General features: G+C 42.7%; 1 protein-coding gene across 2 annotated transcripts in view; it reads left to right on the forward strand.

The window, feature by feature from the left end:
- Window positions 1-5,182: 5,182 nt before the first annotated feature.
- Window positions 5,183-25,324, forward strand: part of MAP7 (microtubule associated protein 7) — a 139,679-nt gene continuing 119,537 nt past the window's right edge. The window contains exon 1 of one of the 2 annotated variants that reach the window (XM_054722679.1): window positions 5,183-5,331. In XM_054722679.1, coding sequence (XP_054578654.1) covers window positions 5,265-5,331 — 67 coding nt within the window. In that variant the 5' untranslated portion in view covers window positions 5,183-5,264. Of the gene's footprint in view, window positions 5,332-20,474; window positions 20,609-25,324 lie in introns of those variants that run through there. The other variant, XM_054722678.1, reaches the window with a different exon arrangement.

Consider the following 25,324-nt stretch of genomic DNA (forward strand, 5'->3'; position numbering starts at 1 on the left):
TGCAGGAGGGTGGTCAGAGGCTGGAAGAAGGGGTGTCCCTGGGTCTGTTCCCTCCAAACACTGTTGAAGCAAGAGCCTGGGACTGCCGAGGGCACCGCCGAGTCATCTTTATTTCTATGTGAAAATCCAGGTACAATATATTTTATTTTATTTTTGTTTTTTAAACTTTATTTTTATTGTTGACATTATTATAGATATCCCCATTTAGGTATTCGATGATCCAGAAAGTTCTCACCAGTATTTTCTCATTTGATATTTGCAACAACATAGCTGCATCTTTGTTTGTTTGTTTTACTTCCCAATCCTGAGGACAGGTAGCCGCCCTGCCCCCTTGCACCCCGTGGGAAATTTTGAGGGAGGTGAAGTGTAAATTAAGTGTCAAGTCATTTCATTCATAATGAAATACAGGGTAACTTCTTTATAAAGCCACGGTTCATCTGCCCAATAATAATGGTGAACCCATGGTCAACCAACTATTTGATTTTTTTCATCCTCACGCAAGGAGTGAGGATATTTTTTAAAATATATTTTTATGATTTCAGAGAGGAAGGGAGAGGGAAAGAGAGATGGAACATCAATAATGAGAGAGAATCATTGATCGGCTGCCTCCTGCATGCTCCACACTGGGAATCGAGCCCACAACCCGGGCACATGCCCTGACCAGGAATCGAACCGTGACTTCCTGGTTCATAGGTTGACCCTCAGCCACTGAGCTATGCCAGCCACTCAACCAACTCTTTAATGATAGTCTTCTGCGGGGCCCTCACTGTAACCAATCTTCGTGATCAAATGTTCCTCTATCCCTACATAGTTCATAATACATTCCCAGACATCATTTTGGGTCTTAGTCACAAAAGAAGGCAGTTCCATTATGACCCAAGTTTCATGAAAGTTTTCACTTGAAAGGCCTTTTGGCATTAATCTATGCCAGATGGTACACCCAGCTTCACATTAAAGTGACCTGGGTGCTTTTTAAAAATATTGATGCCACCACCTTAGAGAAACTTTTATTGGTCTGGGTGGGGGCCAGAGATCCTTTTTAAAAGCTCTATCAGGTCCCACCTCCTTATTCAAAGTGGTACCCGGAGAGATGAATGGAAAGCCCCTTTCCATAGTGATGATGGTAAGATGGTTACCATTCATTGTTCATTCAGTGTAGCAAGAGTCTAAGCACATAGGCCTGGAGCAAAACTACCACTTGCCCTTTCACCTAGGGCCGATGAACCTCTCCAAGTCTGTTTCCTCATCTGCAATGGGGAAAACAGCCTACCTTCCTCATGGGATTGTTGTAAGATTTAAATAAAACAATGCAGGTGAGGTGCTTACTGCAATGCTTAGCAGATACTAAGCACTCAGCTCTTGCCTACTATTGTTATCTATTATCATTCATTCAAAGCAGTCATTAAAAACTCACTGGGTGAGTATATTATGGTACACAAACGACACAGTTCTCGCCCCGATGTTCACTGTCAGTGGTGAAATCAAGACAAGCAGAAACTACAATACATGCAGTAAGTGCTGTAGTGATCTGACTGCTGGAGGGGATCAAGAAAAGCTTCCTGCAAAAGTGAAGGTCCAGAGCTGAGCCTGGAAAGATGGTTGGTGACAGACAGCACAGTTACACACCCGGGCGGTGCGCAGTCTTATAAGAAACAAAACCGGAATTTGCCGGGGAAAGTAGATCCAGTGTTTCTTTTTAAGCACATTTTGATCTCTTTCTCCAAATCCTATCATTGCATATTTTGTTTCATTCATTCTTAAACCATTACAAAAAAACGCTTGGCAATGAGGAATTGTTGCTAACCCACTGGAATGCCTGCTGTGTGTGAGGCACTGTAGCAGCAGGAGAGATATACATGATACCCATTAAATTTAGAATACAGGCAACACATTATGTCATCAAGAACATCAGCTATTTGTAAAAATATCATTGATAGCTCCAGACTTTATAGACACCCTAGAGAGAAATAGAAGACAAAGTCCCTGCCACCAGTAATTCATATCAGATTGAAGAGACAAATTCGCAATAACAACTCACACCTAGTCTATGTTAAAGGCTAGATGAGAGGTAAGTCCAGAAGCTCCTGGAGAGGTTCAGAGGACAAGCTTGCTGGGAGCCTGGGCAGGTGGAACAGGCTTCACTGAGGAGGCAGACCTCACCCTGGGCCTTAGAAGGAAAGAATTATTAAGTCAGAACCAGGGAAGTCAATCAGGGCACAGCACCAAGAACAAAGGCAGAAAGCAGGGATTTGCAAAGTGTTCTGGAGAAAGTGAACAATTTTTAGATTACATTACCCCCCCCCTAGAATTGACTCATTTAACTCATATTTGGCTGGAAATATGAATTACAGAAATGAAAGGTGGAAAATGGGATAGACCTCAGTGTGATTGGAGTTGGTCAGGGAGGAAAGTGGAGTGTATTTAATTATGTAGAAATGGGGGATCTATTAAGGTTTTTGAGCAAGAGGTGCATGTGTAAAGCAGTAGTGTGTGAGATTAATCTGGTGAAATTGTTTTGGGTAAATTAGAGGGAACAGAAATTGGACAGAATAGCTCCGAGAGTGTTACAGATGTGAAGGAGGGTCTAGTAGAAGTTAGAGCAATAGGAATTGAGAGGGTGAGATTAAAATAAATTGACAAGATTTGGGAACCGTGATTTGAGCAGTGACAATGGGAAGAAAGGCTAGATGTTGAGTTTATGTAAGAGAAGAATTCAAACACAGGCAGTTTTGGAGGGGGAGCTGGTTTGGACATGATGAATTAATGGCAGGATGATTCAATGATAGAAATGGCAGAGACCATTGAGAATTTATAGGTAGAAGTCAGGACTGAGGTCAGGGGTATGTATTCTGGATCTAGGGGTCAACCTGGATGGAGATAACATTAAATGATAGTTGTGAGAGAGAAAGGTTGTGGCCTACAATTTTGGGAGGAGGATGGTTTCGGGGTGGTTTGAGAAGGAGGAGGAATTTTAAGGCAATAGAGAAGAAAAATGACTAACCGCAGAGAAATTAGAAAAACCAGGCCAGTGGTGTAAGCCAAGAGGAAGACGATCAGTCGATAGAGTGAAGAAAATCTAGGGAGATGGCAGATTAAAAATTATTAAATTTGATTTCATGCCCTGGAACGTTTTCCTAGACATAAAAGACTACAGTGGTTAAACAAAGATAATAAGACAATAATGGCACCAGAGTCCACACGTTTATTAGCTTTGGTGAACAAAATTATGACAATAGATTCGGGAGAGTTGGAAGTCAAGGGAAGAAATTTTTCAGAATCATAGAGTCCTGAATGTGTTTGTTGGGGTAGAACCCCTGAATGGAGAGGCCTTTGTGGGTAGGGAGAAGAAAAGGATGAGGTTTCAAAGGAGTCGAGAGGGGAGCAGATGGCTTTAGGAGTTCCAGCTCCTCCCCCTGGAAAGGGGAACTGCGAGGAATGGGAGAGATTTTGAGATGGAGGTGGGAGCTCAAGACAGATGGCTTCCGTGTTCTAAGTAAAGTACAACACACAGTACAGCGTGATGGTGTATGACATTTAACAGATGTCACCCATTCCTGCATTTTCATGTAACAGTCCTTGTTACAGACGCCACATTAAATTTGGAAGTCTATACAGGGCCTAAGGGCAGGATTTCGGTGTGTTTCTGTGTAACTGGCGACAGATTAAAACAAATTAGCGAAAGAATGGGAGAAGGGAGAGGCACACACCAAAAACACAAACAGGAACACAGAAAAATAAACACTAAGTCTTAATTTGCGGTGGGGGTCGGAGAGAGTACTCAGAGTTTACTTAAGTAGGTAGTAAATCAGAAGGTTGAAAATCAATCACTTCCCTTCCCCAAGGTTCTTCCAGAGTTCACCTCTCTAAATTCAGCTAAGAGACTTTCTGATGTTCGCAGCATTTTACACTCTGATGACTTAATGTAGTAAAAAAAAAAAATAACCTTTGCTTGGGCCCAAGCTGAGGTTTAAAACTACCTTAACCCCCTCCCCCCAAACCTGGTGCTTTATTTTTATTAAAAGTCTGACAAGAGTGATTTGAATGTGATCAGTTTGCCTAATCCACTGTAGAAATGGCACTATGGGGAAATCCCTAAGTACACCACGGTGAAGTGTCTCTTCATCAAATCCTCTCCTTAGCCAGCGAACCAGTAAACCAAACACAAGCAGTCCAATCCTGGGCTCAGAGTGGCAGGTTTTTCAGTCAAGGACGGTGGGGATTGTCACTTTAGCAAGAAATCCAACACTTCTCAGGCACCCTTGGGCGTCCAATAGATTCTGCTGAAGTCCCTTGAGAGGGTTTTAAGCTGCTGGGAGCTTGCTGGTTATGTTCAACCAACCCAGGCTGTGGGAGTGCATGTCTGTGTAGCTAGACGGAACTGGTCGCTGCTCAGTGTTGTTCCTTATGTTTCCATTTTTGCAGGCCATATTTTCCCCCTCAGCATTTTGTTGCTATCCTGTACTTGTCTGTTGGAGCAGAAATTGGTATCTCCTCAGCTAATAATCTGTTTCTTTAAGAAAAAAAAAAAGAGAGAGAGAGAGAGAGAAAGAAACTGTTGCATGTTGCCTTTTTCCTGGTCTTCCTGAGCAAGCTGGACGGAAGTCACAAGGTAGTTACTAATGGGAAACCAAGAATAAGAAAAGCCACATCACTGGGCACAAGTTTCACTAACTTGTATGCCCTGGAGCTCGCCAGACACACAGGCCTGGTGAAAAGACGGGTCAGCAGCAATGGCGTCCTAAAAAAGCAGATCCAGACCGGATCCCAGCTAGGAATCCCGCCTGTGTACTTCGGCTTTCCACGTGGCATCGTACTCCTTTGGCCCTGTCACCATGAACTTCAAAACTGACCCGGCTGCTTCAAAGTTCACAGTGGAACGGGGCGTCCCGACGTCCTCGTCTCACCTGGGCTGATCTGCTTTCTTCAGTCCCAGATCCTAGAGCCGCGGAAAGTCGCGGACCCCACTCCGGACCCCCAGGAGTGGGCTGCGGGGTGCGGGGGGTGCGGCGGCGGCCAGGAGCTCGGGGCCAAGGTGAAGCTCCTGCAGCCCAGACCCTGTGGCGTCCCTGTGAGGGCTGCCACGCCACACCTGCCCGCGAGGGGGCGCGCCGGGCCCCAGGCCTCTCCTGCTCGCCGGCGCTCGCGCCTCCTCCCTCCGCCACAGCGCTCACCTGTCTGGACTGCGGGCCCCAGAGGCGGGGGCCGGCGGGAGCCAAGCCGAGGAAGAGGGCGGAGCGGCTCTCGGGACGCGTCATCCGAGCACCATGGCGGAGCTAGGAGCTGGCGGCGACTGCCACAGGGGCAGCGATGGCGCGGTGCAGAGCGAAACAGGTGACTGCGCAGCCGGGGCAGGCGGGGGGCCAGCGGGCGCGGCAGGGGCCAGCAGACCGGTTGGTGGGCTCGCGCGGGGCGCCGGCGACCCCCTCTTGTGCCTGCGCGGGGCCGAGGCGGGGAACGGCCGCCCCGATCTCCGCGCGCCCGGGATCGGAGCGCACCGTCCCTCCGCCCTGCGCCGCCGCCGGCCCGGAGGTGCCCGAGTGCCGTGCCCAGTGCCGCGGGCCCGGTTCCGGTGGCCCCTGGGCGCTCCACCGCGACTTTCCCACAACAGGTGGAAACGCGCCAGGGAGCGCGGGCGGGAGGAGGAAATGGAGAAACGGCGGCTGCTCCCCTCCCACCTGCCGCGTTGAATGGGGAAATCGTACACCCCAAACCAAACAGCCGGCCGGAAAGTCCTCGGCCAGGTGCGACGGGCAGGCTTCTCCGTTCCTGGGCACCCCCTCCCGCCGTCCCCCAGCGCCGGGCTCACACTCAGCTCCTCGGGGGCTGTGTGCGTGGAGGACAATGGTGGTGCTGAAGGGCGCGGGGGACAGGCGGCGTGTGGTGCCCGTCCCCCGCCCTGGTGCCCGCGGTTCCGACCCGCGTCCCAGGAAGACTTGGGGTCGCGGGCTCGGGAGGGCAGGGGCTGGTTGCTGGGCGGCGGGGACCAGAGAGTGGGGCTCGACGTGCTCAGACTGGGCTTGAAAGGGTGCTCTGAGCTCATGTTCCAAGTCCACATACCAACCCTGGGGGAGAACGGTGGTTCGGCAAAAAGGGCTCTGTGTTGGGGACCGCCCCCAACCTCCCCCCCGCCCCACAACCTCCACAGCATACTCGGGGACCCGCGCTCACGTCTCCAAGGCAAGCAGCAGTCTCCCCCGCACCCCACCTCTTAAATGTGGACGATTTTTGCGCTCCTGATAGGTTGTTTTGGAGACACTGCCTTGCAAACCCGCCCCTCTTTCTTGGTCTCCTCTTCTTTTATTCTATTCTTGGCCGGTAAACTCTGGTACCTTCCTACACTTGGAATGGGGGCGGTGAGGCAGTTTCTTATTTTTTTAAAAGAAATTCAGATCGCAATGCATTTGCTGCTTTACATACATACATAATCGGAAACAACTGTTTCCTAAATGTAAGACTCACCCCCCCACACACACCCACCCCACCAAAATGTATTATTGATTTATATGGCATGCTTATTTTAACGTGAAAGGCCCAGAAAAGCTCTAATAGTGTTTGCCAAGTATGGATCTGCTCTGCTAGGAAGGGTTGGGACTCCTAAAGTCTAATAACTTAATCCCTCCAGCCAAGGTACCCGCGGTGTAGTCCGACAAGGTGTCTGGAGCTTGTTTCCTTTGAAGGCACGCTATTTCCAGTAGATGGTTTGAAAGATGTGTAGATCATTATTTTGGTTCGGGGTGGGGAAAGGGTGGCCAAGTGGAGATGCTTTTGTAATTGCTTTAGGGAACTTGATGAACTGGGTGCCCTGGGTGAGACTCACCCAAGTGAGGGCAAGCGGAGGGCAGCGCCCGCACTGTGAATGCCAGTGGTGCTTCTGAAGCAGACTCGTTCAAGTTCCTTAGTACACGCCAGTTTGTGCTCAACAAACAAAAAACAAGATGCTTTTTAGCATCTGCCCGTGAGCAACTTGTTCGTAGATAAGTGAATTGCAAAGTAGCCTCTTCAACGGCCGGGGCAGGTTAACTAATGAACCAAGGTTTCTAACAATTAACATACAATTCAGGCATGTGGCTGTCAGTGAAATATTTTTTTTTTTTATGAAAATGGGAATTTAATTGGCTGCCATCTTCTTTCATATCTTCGCCTAGACACTTCAAGTTCCAAGGGACAATTTTTACATGGCCTTTTGAGTAATTGTACTTTATAATTTAACTAAAACCTATTTCTGGCCCACATCTTTCTGTTGGGTGTTTTTTTCCTATACCTTGAGTACTTTTAATGTTTTTAGTGTTCGGAAGCACCTGTGTGAGCAGGGGCCAAAGAAAGAGCAAAAGAGAAATTTGATTTTTTAAAACCCAGATAGCAATATTTTGATGGAATAAGTGCAGATTGCCTGGATTTTAACAACTTAAGTTTTCTGTATATTTAAAACATGTGACCTGTACGCATAGGACTTCAATGTAGTACTTTATTCTTAGGGACATATTTCACATACACATCCAAATGCTGCAAGTATTTTTTCTTTTTTTTCTTTTTTTTTTTCTTTTTTTTAAACACAGGTTTGTATAGAGGTAGTTTTTTTCCAGGGAGACAACATTTGTTGAGGGATCTATTTTATTCCCTTTTTAGATCTAGTTATTATCAAGTAGAGTCCATTCCTAAATGTCTTAGTTTTAGTGTCCCTGTGCAAAGACTGTGGTTTAATTTCAGAGCCATTTATATTAGAATCTCAGATAATTATTAAAATAACACCCATGATGTGTTCATAATTGCATACATGTGTATGTGTGTGTATCAAAGATGGGTTGAACATTAGTGGTATACTGTCTATAAAACAAGACATTTGTTAAGAATATTCAAAGGTACTATATAAATCTAACATTTTAAAAACCATATATCCTTCAGCATATATTTATCTCCTCCTCAAAGGTAGTCAAATAACATGCCTTGTGGTGAATTGTTTTTTTCTCGAGGATGAACAGTTCTTTCACATATATTTTTCAATAGCCAAAGGTGATAAGTGAGAACCGAAAAAAATAATTGTCTTGGAAATAAGTTTCCATTTCACCACTAGAGGACGTCAAGTCCTTTTCAGGTTATTACTTTGAATAGTTCCAGTGATTGATAGCCACAAAACTGCCTCTGCCCAAGCTTTGTATATGTAATTTTATGCTCGTGCCCAATAACAGTGGAGAGGGAGTGTTCAGAGCTAATTCGATAAGGTAATTTTTATAAAGGCTACTGATTGAGACCAAATTCCAAGCTGCTTTTGACTAATGCATGAGACTAAATATTCATGCACAGGTAATAGTTAATACCTGTAATCTGTGCATTTTGTTGCTTTTCCTTTGGGGAAATGACTTAGTACCTGGAATTGGGCTTTTTCTCACTTTAGCAAGCCGTGTGGTAGAAAAACATGGGTTTTCTTTATGATCTTGGTCATGATGACCTTTCACTGCATTTTTCCAAATCAAAAAGTGATCGTTAAGGTCTCAGCTCTAAGGGTCTACGAATATCTACAAATAAAAATTGTAAGAGGCTCAGACTACAACTTGGTGTTAAACTTGTCCCTCTTGAAATTCAGGTCCCAAAGCTAGTAATGCTTCGTTGAGGTGCCTCGATGACCTTTTCCCATTGGCTTGTGGCTAGCTCTTACCTTTATATCTTGCTTTTCCCCTGCCAAATGTACTAGTGTTCCAGCACAAGGTGGTTACATGCTCCCTGGGAGGCGCTTACATTGTGTTGTGATTGAGTTGGACACCCAAGCCAACCCATCTTGACTTATTTTTCTTGGATGTCTATGGTGCTCTCGTGTTTTTTGTTTTGTATTACTCTACCATGGTTCCAAGTTTTAAGTTGTGTCCTAAAATATTATTGCTATGGAATTATTACACTTTAAATCATTAGGGTATACTTTCATTCCCTTTAAGCCACAAAGATGGGCGTCCCAAACCTATTTTGACTTTAAACCAGTCACTATCACTTCATTGAATATGTTTCTTTACAAGGAAAATAGAGGAAGCGTATACAGCTTGCGTCTGCACGACTTTCATGAGAAGCAATCAGTTGGGATTTCTTCAAAGCACATAAAGGAAAAAGAAAGTATCAGTAAGCCATCTTATTTGTTAGTCACCAATTTTAGAAGAGACTTTCTCAAATTGCAGGGGCTCATTTACAAGGCCTATCATGTGTGTGGGCGTGCGGTGGGTGAGAGACTTTTCTCCCTAAGAAAATAATGTCCAGTTCAATTTTTAATTTAGATTTTTATCTTTTTTAAAGTTTAATAACCTTAAATCTTAAAATATATTTCTATATATTTTATATGTAAAATCCAGGTGGGTTGTGGATTTAGATGCTCTGAGTAATGCCCTCCGATTTTCCTTATATAGTAGACACTGTGGCAATTGATTAATCAAATATACCTTACGCCGTCCTTAAAATATTAAAATTATATCATTCTTCAATAAAGTTTTCTTCTTAAGAACAAGGTAATATTATTATATATTAACACACTTGACACTAGAATAAACTCAGAAATTTATTTTGCAACAGTGGCTTTTTACCTCTTACCTTCCCTGTGAAGGTGCTCATATATATATATAGAAAGGTATATCTATATGCTTTGTAAAGTGATTTTGCATAACTCCCAGTGTCAGGAGCTAAAATAGAAGTAGAAGAGATGGCTCTACAGTAGAAAGAAAGCATTGAAATAAATTGAGAAATGGGGAGTGGAACTATTTTTAGTGTAGGAGAGCTATGGGGGGGCATATTGCTTTTGAATAGGAAAACCACATGGTCTTATAATCCAGTGAGACCTCACAGGGAACAACTCTAGTTTGGCATTTCAGATTGAGTCGTTGGTGGTCCAGCTGTAACTAAAGTAGTCAAATTTGAGAGTGTCATTCCATTTACTTACAAACTGATCAGGTCCAACATTGGTATTGGCCTGCTACTCACTGAAAAAAAATCATGGACAAAAAATGGCCCAAAGGATGTCAGGAGGAGGAGCAAAAGGCTATTCTGAGTCTGGTGACTGGTTCACAAATAAGCCTTTAGCCACCCTTGAAATGTTTACATTTATATCATTTTTTCAATAAAAATAATGTATTATTAAAAATAAGATAGTTTTATTATATATTGATACACATCAACACTAGAGTAAACCAGGTGGATGGAGTTCAGACACCTGAACTGGGCATTCCCAACCGTCGTGAAGTGTACGATGACCTTTTGCTTTACAAAGCATATTGTTGTTTTCTATTATGGATGAACCTGTTGGGAAACATGTTCATAAAACAATTTTCAGTTTATTTAAAACACGTCTTTTGGTTATGTAAACCTCCCTCTTTTTGTTGGTAAACCGAGAACAAGAAGAAGGTATTTTTCCAGGGAGCTGGATGAAGCCAGGGCTCTATAGGGACATGGGCGCCGCTTGTTTTAGGACAAGTCACTTCCTGCATGCCGATGTGGATATAGCAACCAGGAAGTACTGTCTCCAGAAAAAATAAATAAATTAAAATTAAATAAAAAATTGAGAGGGAGAAATTTTTAAAAATATATTTTATTGATTTTTTTTTTTACAGAGAGGAAGGGAAAGGGATAGAGAGTTAGAAACATTGATGAGAGAGAAACATCGATCAGCTTGCCTCCTACATACCCCCAACTGGGGATGTGCCCGCAGCCAAGGTACATGCCCTTGACCAGAATCAAACCTGGGACCCTTCACTCCGCAGGCCGACTCTCTATTCATTGAGCCAAATTGGTTAGGACAGAGAGGGAGAAATTTTTATTATGATTTTGATTTTTTTAAGAAATATTTTTTAAAAATATATTTTTATTGATTTCAGAGAGGAAGGGAGAGGGAGAGAGAGAGAGAAACATCAATGATGAGAATCATTGATTGGCTGCCTCCTGCACGCCCCCTACTGGGGATGGAGCCTGCAACCTGGGCATGTGCTCTTGACCAGAATTGAACCTGGGACCCTCCAGTCCACAGGCTGATGCTCTATCCACTGACCCAAACTGGCTAGGGCATAAATTTGATTTCTTCACTGCAATATTGCATGTTTCTGGAACAGTCCCTTTTTAATACATCAAAGACTTTAGTGCCATTAACAATGGGAGTGTAGCATTATGATAAAAGGTAAAATGGTCCATTTGTGGTGTTTGGGGACATTTGGGAAAAGACTCCTTTATGATTATAATTCTTCCTCAATTGCTTGTTTAAAATTCACATGAATTATAAGGCAGGTGCTTAAAACTTGGATGTGAAAGGTGAAAGGGTTTTAGAGATGAGGTTTGGGTGGTCCTAAGTGTGCTTATCTACCTGTTCATCCTTCTGAGATGTTATTTCTATATAAAGCCCCCTAAAATCTCAATGGCCTGAGGTTAGGCAAGACTAAAACAAGATCAACGTATTGTATATCTAGTTCTTGGAAATTAATGCTTCATATCTTATTTAAAAGCAATTATTGATGCATTAGGAATCTTTTTGGCTTAGCAGTTGCAAATTTCAAAAGCTTCTGGGCTTGCTATTTAATCCTAAGTATATTTGTCTCTTATCTGTATAATTTAGCTTAAGGCTTTGGGTGTTCTGGTTGGTTGATGACAATTATAGTGGATATGCTAATCCTTTTCAGTGTGGGCCTTTAACAGAATGAAAATGACCAAGCCTCAAACTTACCCACTATGGTTATACAATTTTGCATTTCAATTAGATATTTCTTTCCTCTATGTTGATTTCAGAATTATTTTGGAGAACTGTATATAATTGTTTTTTGTCAGTGTTGGCTTTAGTTATCAAATGAACCAATTACTACATAAAGTTTTGTACCTCAAACCTTCATACACACTTTATTTTTTATGAAAAATGTTTTATTCCACCCTCATCCACATGTCTACATAATGTAGCTTTCTTCTATGACAACAAGGAATGTTTTTTTTTATTTTTTTAAGTCCTCATTACTGTACTTTCTAAACCATTTAATGTTGAGACAACCAGACTGCTTGGTTTATATAGTGATAAAAGGATTTATTTGGTAATATCTTTGAAGCTGACCTGTATTGGAGTCTCAGTAAGATGTCATTAGTGAAAACAGAGAGGGGAGTTAATGGGTCCATTCTGTGATGCCCTGACCTCAGTTTATGAATATTATTTAATAGAGCATTCCAATATTGGGCAATGATTTGAGCAAATGGTTTTTAGTGAAGAATATGATCATTGACATGTAGACCTTAGATTTTGGAATGGCATGCTTTTATTTGCAGCATGTTGATTTTAGTGTGGGGATAGAGCATCTTAATCTCTCTTGGATCACTGACCGTGATGGTTAATTTGATGTCAACTTGACGAGGCCACAGTGTCTGGTTTTTTAGTCAAACACTAATCTAGATGTTGCTTCGAAGGTATTTTGCAGATAAGATTAACATTTATGGTCAGTTGACCTTAAGTAAAGGCGATTACCCTTGATAATATTGAGGCTCCATCAAATCAGCTGAAGCCTTCAGAGAAAAAAACAAAGCGTCCCAGAAAAGGTCTTTTGCCTCAAGGCTGTAACATAGAAATCCTACCTGAGTCTTCAGCCTGCTGGCCTTCCCTTCAAATTCTGGGCTTGCCAGCCTCCACAGTTGTAATAACCATCATTTCTTAATATAAATCTCTTTACATGTAAATAATATATATTATATTTTTCTCCAGAGAAACAGAATCAAAAAAACTGTAGGAGAACCGTGACTGAACTATTGACCCTCAGAAAATCAAGGGTTTACCCCCCAAATTTTGCAAAAACATCCTAGTTATTTTTAAGAGAAAATTTTAAAGTAATTTAATCTAATTTTAAGATCCAAACAAAGGATATTAAACCTTCCTAAATTGAAAAAAATAATCTATTGATGTCAGTTTTAATTTCAGGGAGTTTTAGGAGAAAGAATTGGAAAGAGCAGCAAAGTAGCTAAGGATAGAATTGGGGAAACGTCTCAATACATTCTAAGCCGTATTGTTCTTCACCTGTCCAATTCTTTACTGGCCTAAAGACTCCTGGCGGTCACTCTCCTTAATGTGACCCTAAAGTAATAAAATGAATTGGCTTACCATTCTTCAGTATTGCTTTTCTCACACAAACCTTTAGATGTCATCTCTCAAGTCACATAGCCGTAGTGATCCATCCATACAGAGTTGTGTTATTGAGGGAAAACCTGTGTATCTTATTCATTACCTCCCTTCCTAGAGTTTTTCACATAGTTGGTTTTCCTTAAGTGGCAGGAAGGTGAGAGAGTGAGGGAAGTCTGCAAGCCGCAGGTGCAGGAATCATAGCGTGGCCCCCCTCTAACAAGAAAACCCAGTGGTTGTTTAGCTTTAAGTCTAAAACCTCTGGGGGGCATCAGTCGAATGAGTAAGACAATACAATGGAACTGCCTTCAAATGTAGCCATGTGAGGTCTAAGTGCAGAGGGACAGTGATCTCTCTTGGGCTTTTCCTCTCTGCCTGACTGTCTAATCTCTCTTGAGCTTTTCCTCTCTGCCTGACTGTTTTCCCCTGGATATATAGCTCCAGTTCCCATTTTCATCAGGTCATGGAATCACAGGATCAGAAGAGACTCTGGAGATTTAAAAATCCAGCCTGCTTACAATGCATGAACGCAACATTTCATCCCAGATGGGTGTATGTGCACAGCTGTCTTCAGTGATGGAAAGCACAGCTTGTTATGTGCTAACTTCCAATTATCAGTCCCAGAACTACACAAAAAGTAGAAATCCTTCCACACATTAACCTTTAATTCGGTTATTTCATTCCTTCAGAGTCTTGTCTTATGTTCTTCAGAGGAAGATGTCTCTTCTTTCAAATGATCCTGTGATCAGTCCTAGCTTGCTCTCTTCTGAATGGGTTCTAATTCATCATTCCATTTGAAGTATCTAGCTCAGACCATGTGATCTGAGGACCAGAAACTACAGAAGGCTGTTCCCCTCATTCAGCATTCTGGACTGTCTGCTGATAGCGCCCATGATATTGTTAGGATCTTTACTGCCTCATCACGTTGGCCAAGTGTAGTGAGCTTGCTATCCAAAGACCCTCCTTCCTGTACCTGATGAAGGTTGGGGAGGTCTTCATGCTGTACCTGCGCAGTTGTGCTTGTTAATATAAAAAATGGTGATCGGCCCAGCTGGCATGGCTCAGTGGTTGAGTGTTGACCTATGAACCAGTAGGTCACTGACAGGTTACATACCTGGGTTACAGGCTTGATCCCCAGTAGGGGGTGGGCAGGAGGCAGCCGATCAATGATCCTTTCTCATCACTGATGTTTCTATCCCTCTCTCTCCCTCTCCACTCCTCTCTGAAATCAATAAAAAAATATTTTATAAAAGAGGTATTCGTATATATCGCTAAATTAATCTTTTTAGCTGTACCCCATTATTTTGATCTGTTGAGATCATTTTGGACCTGATGCTAGGCATCTCTCAGCTTTGTTTAATCTACAAGCATACAGCCTTGTTCTCATCTAAATCTGTAATAAAAACATTCATCATCTTTCCTTTCCATTGCCCCTTTTCTCCAGCTTTCACCTGAACTGTTGCAGGAACTTGATATCCATGATCACCCCCTGAAATAAGCCTTCCACGCTGCCTGGGGGTGCCTGTTAAAAACCGTGAGGGATTCGTGTACTCTTGTATTTGCCATCTAGTCCCTTGGCCATCACTTCAGATCCCTTTCTCCACCTGGACAACGTAGTTATGTCATTGGTTTTTCTTTCTCAAGTCTCACTCCTTCCTCCTCCAGCCCAACCTCCCCAGCTGCCAGACTGGCCTGCTTGGGCCACATTTTCATTCATCAACACCCCTGAGTGGCTCCCCTTGCTTTGTTTAGTGGGAGAACATTATATAATTTGGCCGCTGCCTCCCCTCTCATGTCATCCCCAAAGCACCTCATTCTGCATCCTTAACATGATTTTGCGACTCCTAAAGCAAGAAAAGGAACCACCATTTCTTAGTTGTTTTTTTTTAATCTTTCTAATAGAATGGCTCAAAAATAAAACAGCATGGGACTGCTTACAGACCAACGATGAATTAGATCACTTTTAGAAACTTTTAGTCCTGGGATATCTGTCTGATGATTCTGTTGAACCCAGCAATTGATTTCTTTGTCTCATTTTGAATCTGTAGAATTGGATTTCTGACCTAATAAGGGTGTTACTATTAGAGGAGAGGACGTATGGGGCACATTTTGACTTTTGTCAAGTTCAAGAGTTCATGTAATGTACATGAATAAACTATCACCAGTGAGAATAATGAACAGGAGGGCCTACAGGCATTCTAACGTCTGTTCCTGGGTTAAACTTTAATGTGGCACTTTCTAATATATGCAACCTAGCTAGTGATAGCTAACGTTTAGGAAAGGGTTTTAAAGAAAGCTTAGTATCCACACCTGACGTTGAGATAAATGAACCCATGGGGTTAATTAACATTTGGTGGTGGTGGAGCAGGCATGGGAAAGTGGATTCTGCCGCAGTGCATTGTTCGCCATGCAGCAACGACTTATAGAAATGGAACAAAAGGCGCGGCAGGGACTAGCACCTCTTCATTGATGGCATGTCACTACTACAGTAGTATTTACTGTTTTCCTTATGTGCCTGTTAACGCAAGGTGGTAAAATGAAGATCAAAGCAAACCTGCCTTTTTCTCTTCCTTTCCAAGGGCCGGTCTTTCTTGGGGCAGGATTTCTTTGTCCAGCAGCCTGCTGGCAGCTCTGCATATGCTGTAGGATGGCACAGAAGCCATCGGGAAGTAGTACCGTTCTAGGAAACCCTTTAACTTCAAGAATGGGGACGACAGACACCCAGTGGGGACCCTGTTTGTTCCCCAGGGGTTGTTTGGTTCCACGTTAACCTGCACCGGCTTTGTCGTTTTCAAACCGTAACAGGGTGTGTGTTTTTAAGTTGCTTTAAAATGTGGATTTAAAAAACTCCTGCTAGGAGTAAATTGCAGCTGAGAGAGATGCATTAAATATTTAAAAGATTTCTCAAGTCCAGTAGTTTTGAAGACTTATTAATCAACTCCTCTAATGTAGAAATGCGCAAATACATTTTGGCATTTCTGGGCTCTGCTGACAAGTCATTAACTTGCATGTATCTAGAAATTTAATTTACCAGTGCCTGGCCATTGGATGCAGCAGCAATAATTTCTGTTTTCAACTGTGGTCCTCAGTCAGTACAAACCACGCTCTTTCCCATTTTAGTTATGTTTCTGTACAGCTCACTAGGCGTTTAGAAGGGAAAACCTGGGTATGCTTCTCACTGGTTAAGCGGATTTCTCTTTGCAAGAGGATATTTTTGGATTCACTCATGGGCTATGCTGTTTTCCAATTTTATCGTCAGAACATAAGGGCTTAGGAAGCATAAATGTGAGCAGAAGCCTGAAGGTGTGTGTGTGTGTGCACGCATGCATGTGCCTGCATGCATTTAGCCATTTATAGAACATGGTGACAGCCAGGCCCCAGTCATGAGCTGATGTCCCCTGCACATCAGCGAGTTTGACTCTGCTCCATATTCACCCACCTCAGGGGTTGGAGCTGGGCCAGAGGTATCAGGCAGCCAGGGTGGATGGACAGACACAAATCATTGTGTACAAGGGAGTGGGGCTGGGGCTGGGGGTGGGGTGGGGTGGGGTGAGGTGGGAACAGCAGTTGTTCAAGGCCTGCCGGCCTGTTTCATTCATCGTGGTGAAAAGTAGTCCCATTTCACCTGTGATTGTGAGTACATTTTATGATGATACGGCAAACATTTTTTTTCTCTGTATAAAGCCCATCTAGTTGTAAAATCTACCCTTCTTCACTAGGCAGTGTCTCATTTCTCTCAAGTTTGTACAAAGTCTCCATTAATACATCATTTCTTATTTTAACAATGTAAACAAAACAATTGCAAAACCCAGTTGCCTCTTGGGAGTCTGCAGACACCAGTTCCTATGGGAACTGAATTAAGGTTCTGTATCTGCAGGGGACACGCCAGGCCGGTTGTACCACATCACACTGAAAATGCTTATTAGCGTTGGGAAAGAGTGAACGGATTTAGAGTAGTATATCTTTTACTTGTGGGGACATTTACATTTAAGACTTACCATCCCCCTTTCCATGTTTGTTTTGGGTCAGAGTATAAAAGGGAGAAGACTGTAGCCCCATGCCCCTCCATGTCAAACCCACAGTTCCTGAAATTAAGAGTTAACGCCTATATCCATTAAAGACTGGGTTTGAGTATTTATGAAACTAATCTCAAATGTATTTATGTGTGTTAAATGAGGTGAAAAAATGTGTACTTCATGGGTTAGGGGGAAAATCCTTCCTTTATTATGGTTATTTGATCTTGGACAGTTTGCTTCCCAGTGACTGGTCACAGCTGTGACTGGGACTCTGCCAGTCGGCGCTGGAGTGGGAATTTACAAGGCTGCAGGATGCAAGCACCTCGGCTTCGGAGAAGATGGGCCTGGGTTTAACCCTGACTCAGGGACTTGACTGTGGCTTTCACCTCTGTGAGCCTCAGTTTCCTGATTTGCAGGGCCACTGTAACTGACAAAGATGACACAGCCAATGCACCTAGCACAGTGTCTGAACACCTTCATTCCCAGATGATGGGCTATTATTACATTCCTTTATTTGACCCCACACTACTTCATGGGTTGTATGATGGTGGCTACTTTTTTAAAAATACATTTTTTAATGATTTCAGCGAGGAAGGGAGAGGGAGAAAGAGATAGAAACATCAATGATGAGAGAGAATCATTGATCGGCTGCCTCCTGCAGGTCCCACACCAGGAATCGAACTGTGACCTCGTGGTTCACAGGTCAACACTCAAACACTGAGCCACACCGGCTGGGCAATGGTGGCTACTTTTGCGTCAAGGTTAAACCCAGGCCCGTCTGCTGAAAGGCAGTTTAGATTCTATATACGTACGTATGTACGCGTGTGTGTGTGTGTGTGTGTGTGTGTGTGTGTGTGTGTGTCTTGCTAGTGTAAATCTTCACCTGATTCTCTGGAGTTAGAAGAAAGAAACCAAAGTGGATATGAAAATAATATTGGCCTATGTTTATTTGATCACCTGATTTAAAAAAAATAGTAACTTTTAAAAAATCATGTTTAATTCAGAAAAAAAAGGATGAGTTTATCAAACAGAGAATTATGGAATTATTTAACCAATTTGTAGCCACTTTTCATTTCTTAAACAACAAGATCTGGAACACTGAGGCACAGGTCCTCCCTCCCCTTCCTGCTCCACATCTTGCCATCGGATCTAGGAATCTAAACTATGTAGGCCGAATGTTTGTGCTAAGGCGAAGCCCTGAACTAAGACGACGGAGACCTACATTTTCAGTGCAGACCTCCTGCCGGCTAACATTGGCCTGGGAAAGGAATTTTGCTCCGTGGGCCTCGGTTTTCTCACATGTAAAATGACGCTGATTCAGGAGCTTTCTCACACCCATTCAGCTCTAGAACTCCATTTGTTCAATTGCAAATCTCTATCGCATGCATTAACGTGATTTTAAGTAAACTCCATGTCTGAATTGTCTTGCATTTCTCCAAGCCACAGAGTTAAACACTTGTTAACTTAATTCAATGCCTAGCCTTTGGAGGGAAAGAATTTTTTTTTTTTTCAAGCATGGATTTGCTAACCATTTAGTGCATTTGCAGCACTGGGGTTGGCAATATGAGTACATAAAAAATAGAGGTATTCCTAGAAGGAGTTGATAGCTGAACTGGAAGCACCTTGAAAATAATTGCACCCAAAGCGGACTAGTTTATAACAAATGTATTATAAAATATCATAAAAGCAGGTGATATTTATTAAGTACTTCTTACTGCTAATACTACTAATTTAATCCTTGCTCTTAATCCAGTAAGGTAAATGATATCATCACCCCGATATCACAGAGAAAACCAAGGGACACAGGAAAGTGAATTGTTCACAAAGGATTTAGAGAGGATATTTTATTTGCCCTAGAGTCCTGAGGTCCCCTTCTGGATCTGGAGGTCTAACTGTTGAGAAAAAGTATGAGAGAGGTGTAGGGCGAGAGGATTTGGACTTCCTAAGCAGACTTGAATTTTATTAAAAGGCAAAAGAAAAGAAAAAACTTATTTTCTGAATTTGGCAGTTGGCATCTTCTAACGTCATTTATTGTAAATTTAATCTTTTTCATACACAGCATAAATTTTAGGCAGCTTAGAACCGAAGAGTTTTAAAATGAGAAAGCTTTTATTTCAGAAGAAAACAATAATCACATGATTGTGTGCTTTGGAGAAAACAGTCCAAAATGGGACTGGAATTGGGTCAAGTGTTGTGAATGGTTCCGCACTGCTGGTAGTGACTTTCCCGAAGCCGTGTGTGTGTGTGTGGGTGTGTGTGGGGGGGGGGGGGGGCAGTTTGCTGGATAGAATCCAGGCAGTTGTTTGTCCCTTTGGAGGATTGTAGTCTCATTTGTATCTACTTGCCGTGTAGAAAGGGTATTCTAAATTGTGAGTTGAGAATAGGTACGGTTCTCCTCCTTCCTGTCCTGTCTTCACTAGAGGGTCTCAGGTGTGGCCAGGCCTGTGTTTATACAGACACTGGGGTTGTAAGATGCCCGGAAAGTTGGGATGTGTTGCCGAGTGTGAAGTGTGTGAAGTGAGCTGTGGGGGTACCAGCGGGCCTTCCTTCACCCAGGGACTGGCAGACATTGCTACCAGAGAAAAATCTGGCCCCCAGAAGAAGAAAAGGCCTCACTGCCTTGAGCCCTTTTCGCTCTGCTGCTGATTGTGCAAGCAAAACTGCATTCCTCCTCCCAGCCTGCCGCGGCTGCTGCTAAGGGGAAGAGGGAGCTGCCCTGCAGACTGGCTGCCTCGCCTCACTCTGTAACCCTCTGCTGGTGAGTTCCCAGGACCCGCATCCTGGAGGCTGCGGCTTCTCTTCTCTCCGAGGACATGGAGCCGCCGCTCCCAGCCCTCCTTGATTAGGATATGTCAGGGTTGTCAGGGCAACTGTTAATGGCAGTGGATCCTATTTTCCCCTCCGTGCTGCGTGCTGAATATTTTCTCGTGCGGTGTCAGGAAGAAGATTGGGCAAAGGTGCTGCTGCAGGAAGGAGAACCTGGGATCTGAGTGAGGCAGTGGACGGAGGCATCTGAACCTGCGTGCCTTTAATAGGGCTTTTCTGGAAGGTGTGCGTGTGTGTGTGTGTGTGTGTGTAAGAGAGAGCCAGAGCTAGCACATGTGCCTGTGGGGAGTCAGTGGGAGGGGGCTTTTAGGGGGGGGGGTTGCTGCTAGGTGAGGGGGAACTGCAGGGCCTCAGTTGCCAACTGGCTGGTAGTATCTGTCAGCTGTCTGCACACTGTTTACCCATAGGGGATCTATTACAAGTGCTCAGATGAACGGGCAGCTTAGAAACTAGCAGCTTCCTGGGAGCTGCAATTACATAAGCATATATTTTTAATACAATAATAATTAAAAAGCAAGTAGCAGCGGTATGCCTGGATCAGCTACAGCTCTCCGGCAAGAGAGACTGAAGAAGACCAATGCAAGGCCAATTCCTCTTGGTTTGTTCACCATTAATGAGGAAGATGAACAGCAAAAGAATGGAAATTCCAGAAGACCGAAAGGTATGCATTAGCTCTACCCTTTGGCTGGGGAGCCAGCCCATTTCCCACGCTGCCTATAGCCCATTTTACAGACTCTGTTCGTGGTGCATGCTGTGTGGAGTGAGTGCTTGTGACCTCCTAGCCCAATTTGATGGTGTTATTTACACGCTCGCGGGCTGTGTACGCTTGAAAGGGGGAAGAGATTTGGTAGGTTTCAGATCAGCTGCCTTTTTGACAGGAGCTACTTTCCTGGCCCAGAGAGCTTTAATTTGCACACGGTCACTTAAACAGCTACCAATGACTCTGTCCTCATCAGGAGGAGGAGATAGGAGTTACTAAGTTTGAAATGAACCTCTCCCCACCTTCCTTGGGTACATCAGGTGATTTTTGTTAAATGAGGTGAGTTTTCCCTTGACAGGGATGAGTTAGATCAAGTGACCTAGGACTGCAGCCTTTCCATGAGCAGAAGGTCAAGATGTTATTTCCTTTTCTAGTCTGAAATGCCAAGAGCGTGAAGAGAAGGAAAACAAACAGAGTGCTACTGTAGGGGGCAAAGCCAGGGAACGGGGAGGGGGCCGTGAGGTTTTATCACTTCTGATGATAACTTTGCTCCTGAACGGAAAGGAGAGGCCTGCTTCTCGTGCTATTTTTTGTTTGTTTGTTTGTTTCCATAATGATGAAATGCAGCAGCAGCTTGCCTGCTTCTCAAGGCGTGGGTACTGCATCGTCTCTGGCTTCGTCTCAGACCCATCCAGGCTCTGCACCACCAAGGCTGTAAACATCAGAGATGGCAACAGCATGCATTTTTGAAGAAGGGCTCTAAGTCTTGCATTTTAAGTTTTCCAGTGTCCTTGCAGTCCCCTTCCCTAAAAATATATAAGCTGTTCTCTTAAGTTGACACATATGCTTTGTTGTTTCTATGTGCTGATTAAATTTTAGCTCGCATTCACATTGTTCTGTCACACACAGAGATATCTAATTTTCCTCTGTGTGGTACGTGGCAGCAAGTAAATATTTAAGCAACGATCGGATGAGTGTTTAAATAGAATCCATTGTCTGAAAACTACTGGCTTGCTTTTTCCTGGCTGTTGACAGAATCTTAGTTTGCTTTTATTAAATGTAATTGAAACTGCCTATTTTAAATCCAAGAGTATATTTTTTCCTTCATCTAAAAAAATATATATACAGGAAAGTTTTAATCAGTAGAAATCTTAGTACCGTAGTTGACTTTTGCTTTACTGTCAGACATAGCTTCTATCCAAGGACCAGATGACCTCAGGAATCTAATGATACTATTATGAATGGGAGGTGACTTAACTTATTCTTTTACTTGCACAGGAATTAGACAGTTGAGCCAGAGTGTGTTCTTGATGAAAACACAATACTTTACAGTGTGAGTAGCAAATCATTTGGCCTTTTGGCAATAGCAGTGTTCACTTTCAAGTCCAGCTCTGTCCATCAGTAGGACAGTGATGGAATTATTCTGTGTAGGTACTGTTCAGAATGAAAACCACTAGCCACGTGTGGCTAGGAACACTTGAAATAAAGCTACTACAACTGAAAAAAAAAGTGATTTTTAAATTGTAATTAATTTTAGTTGATTTCAACTTAAATAGCACATGTGACTATTAGACAACATAGCTCTCATCTGTAGAGCTGTGACCCTCTGAATTTGCATACTCTGTTACAGTGGTCGACAAACTCATTAGTCAACAGAGCAGCAAACCGCATGTGGCTCGTGAGCCGCAGTTTGCCGACCACTGCTCTGTTATGTCCATCCTTAATTGTTTCCTGGTGTCAGATACAGTAGAGACCTGAGGTGAAGGTGCTTAAGGGCGTCACGGAGCAGGTAGTCTCTTCCCTGCAAGGGACCACAGTAACCTGGATTTAGAGACAATTTCTTTCCCTTCTTTAAAGAGACACTTTCCTCGTTCCTTTTCCACTTAAATGTTATTGCCTGCTCTGAAGAGTGTTCTTACCAGTCACCAGTTAGTTGCCTATACCATCTTTTACAACTTTTAATATACTTCTATTTTCTTAATTATTATTTCCAAAGCATCACAGCAAAATGATACACAGGCTATCTTTCATGCACGACTGTTAAACCTTCAGAAACTTTGTTTTCTGCCCACTCCCTGGTCTAATCAGCCAACCATGTCCAAACCAGGTTTTTATGCTTAGTATGTTTGTTCTGTCATTACTAGGAATAACGATGCCTGCTCTCTAAATTCAGTAAGCTACATGCTCTGTCCAGGATTGCCTGGATTAAGGACAAGTGGCATCGTTCTAGGTACTCTCCTGTTGGTAGGAATGAACATGCCGATGACCATCTGGACTTCCATTAATTAATGGCTTTAAAATGACCTGATGGCGTGAGACAGGAGTTTGGTGAGCTGGTAGACTGGATCCATTCTTGAAGGAGAGATTTCTCTCCCAGGTAATCAATAGAAATGTAAATGTTTTACGTGACTTGCTATTACTGACTATGACAGTTAGAGAGTAGTTGAGAGTGAGTTGGGCTTATGATGTGGCTCTTAATGCCTCAGAACCCAAGTCTCCGAGTAATGCTGACCTTCGGACCAGCTTAGGAGAGACTAGATACTGCAGTGCCTAAATACCCTTGGATACATTTTGAGACAAACCTGTCTTACGGTGAATTTTGCTGAGTACAGTGTGATGATTAAGTAATAAGACCTTTTTTTCCCTAACCCGCATTTGTTAAATGCTCACTCTGTGCAGATGACTCTGCCGGGGCATGTGGCAGTGATGCAGAGATAATTGGCATGGTTTCTGCTCTCAGAATGTTTAACTGCCTGGTGGAGGAGGACAAGTATGTACAAAGAATGCGAGAATATAAATGAAATCAGGGAAGGGCTGAGAGTGTAATGAAATTGTCTATGCACACATTCGCTCCCTTCTCTAGACTGAGTTTCTTACAGGCCAGGACTACTCCTCTTTCTAAGTACCTGGTAGAGTGTATGGAACATTATTGACTATAGGTAAATTTAACATTCAAATGTAATTTTCACAGACTCTGAAGGTCTTTCTCACATAGAAATCATAAGAAATGTTGATAATATTAGATTTGTCCTTCTAAGGTAGCTACTCTGGAGACAGTACTATGTTTGGATGTGTCTGACACATTAATCGTATTACTCTCTGCCACACTGCACTTATCTAATAGTATACCAGAGATTCTACTGTGTTCTATGTCTTCCATCATACTATTTACCATTTCCTTTGGGGGAAAAATGAAGGTGTATGTTTACAAGGTGTTATCAATTGACTATTAATATCCAAGTTAATGCCTTCTGTCCCTTTTGCTAGCTAACTGCAGGCTGGATTGTAAAGGAATAAAATTTCTCCTTGAAATCAGGACACAGTACTCCTGAGAAACTGTTCTCCTTCTCCCCCACCCCTCCCTTTTTGTTAAAATGTGTATTTATGGATCCTGCAGTGGCTTCTCTTATTTTGGCGTGTCCGCTGCAAAGGTAGAATTTCTGCCAGTTAAGGTTTCCAAATGAAATATAATCTACCATTTACCATTTATGTTCCTATTGGGTAGGTGATGATCTAGCAACTGAAATGTCCTCTTTGTAAATCATGAGTCTTTTTCTTTTCAAAGAGGAGTGTTGTGTCAAGAAGTGTGAATGCCACTCTAGAATTATTATCACACACTTCCTTGTTTCTTTTCCTCTTTTGTCCTGTAAGACTTGGGCCGTTGTCTGTTTCCTTATAAAAAGTGTCCTTATTTTTGCCATTTTAGTACTAGGCAAAAGGTTTTAGCACTACAACTTCACAGCTAATGAGGCAAAAGTATAGTTTAGAAGAACAGTAATATCCAAGATCCCTATTATGAGAAGGAAATCTTAAAGTCAAATTGGTACAACTTGTATTTGCTTAAAGAGACTCTATATATAATGTTTTGTCCAAAGTATTTATATAAAAATAAGGAGAATAGGGGTTGTCAAGAACATGGCTCATAATATCTAATGTATGGCTTGTACTCAGTGGATTCTCTATAAATATCTGTTGAGTGAGTATAACTGTCTCCCAGGCATTCTGAATTAAGAAGCAGAAATTACCATACATATCACCGTGTCCAAGAAGAAGAGGATTTAACCTGTACATAACTTTTTTTTTTTTTTTTTGTATACTGAGGTACCATGTATAATGGAATTTGCTTGCTAGCTAAAAGGCTTAACAATTGTGTGCTCTTTTAAGAGCTGTAATTGATGGGGCTAACATAGCTGATTGTTCCAACCATAGGATCTAAACACAAGTATTTGGTGAGAATCTCCCAGCCAATAAATCTTAGGCATTATTTCTTGGAAGGTTAAATGGAGTATCCATTTCCACTAATATCAGCTTGTCTCCAGGAGCAACTTCAAATTTAATTCATTGCTACCTAAGATTTTACAGGTGATTTTGCAGTACCTCAATATTGTCTTTTGCGGAAACTAATACCTTCATAGCGACAAAGGTAATTTTATTGAGAGAGTCCATATTAATTCTCAGATCTTCTAGGCATTTAAAAAGAGCCCAGGTTATGTTGGACACTCTGTATTAGCTTTATGTTCTAGACTTGTCAAATTCAAAAGGCAAGACACCCCATTATAGCTCAGCTCCAGATGCAAAGGCCCAGAGCGTATCACAGATGGACATAGACACTGTGTTTGAAATACTTAGCAGAACACCACTGAATATTTTTGCTGACTATATAATGAAAGTTCTATT

This window comes from Eptesicus fuscus, chromosome 10 (assembly GCF_027574615.1).
Source record: "Eptesicus fuscus isolate TK198812 chromosome 10, DD_ASM_mEF_20220401, whole genome shotgun sequence".
NCBI lineage: Eukaryota > Metazoa > Chordata > Mammalia > Chiroptera > Vespertilionidae > Eptesicus > Eptesicus fuscus.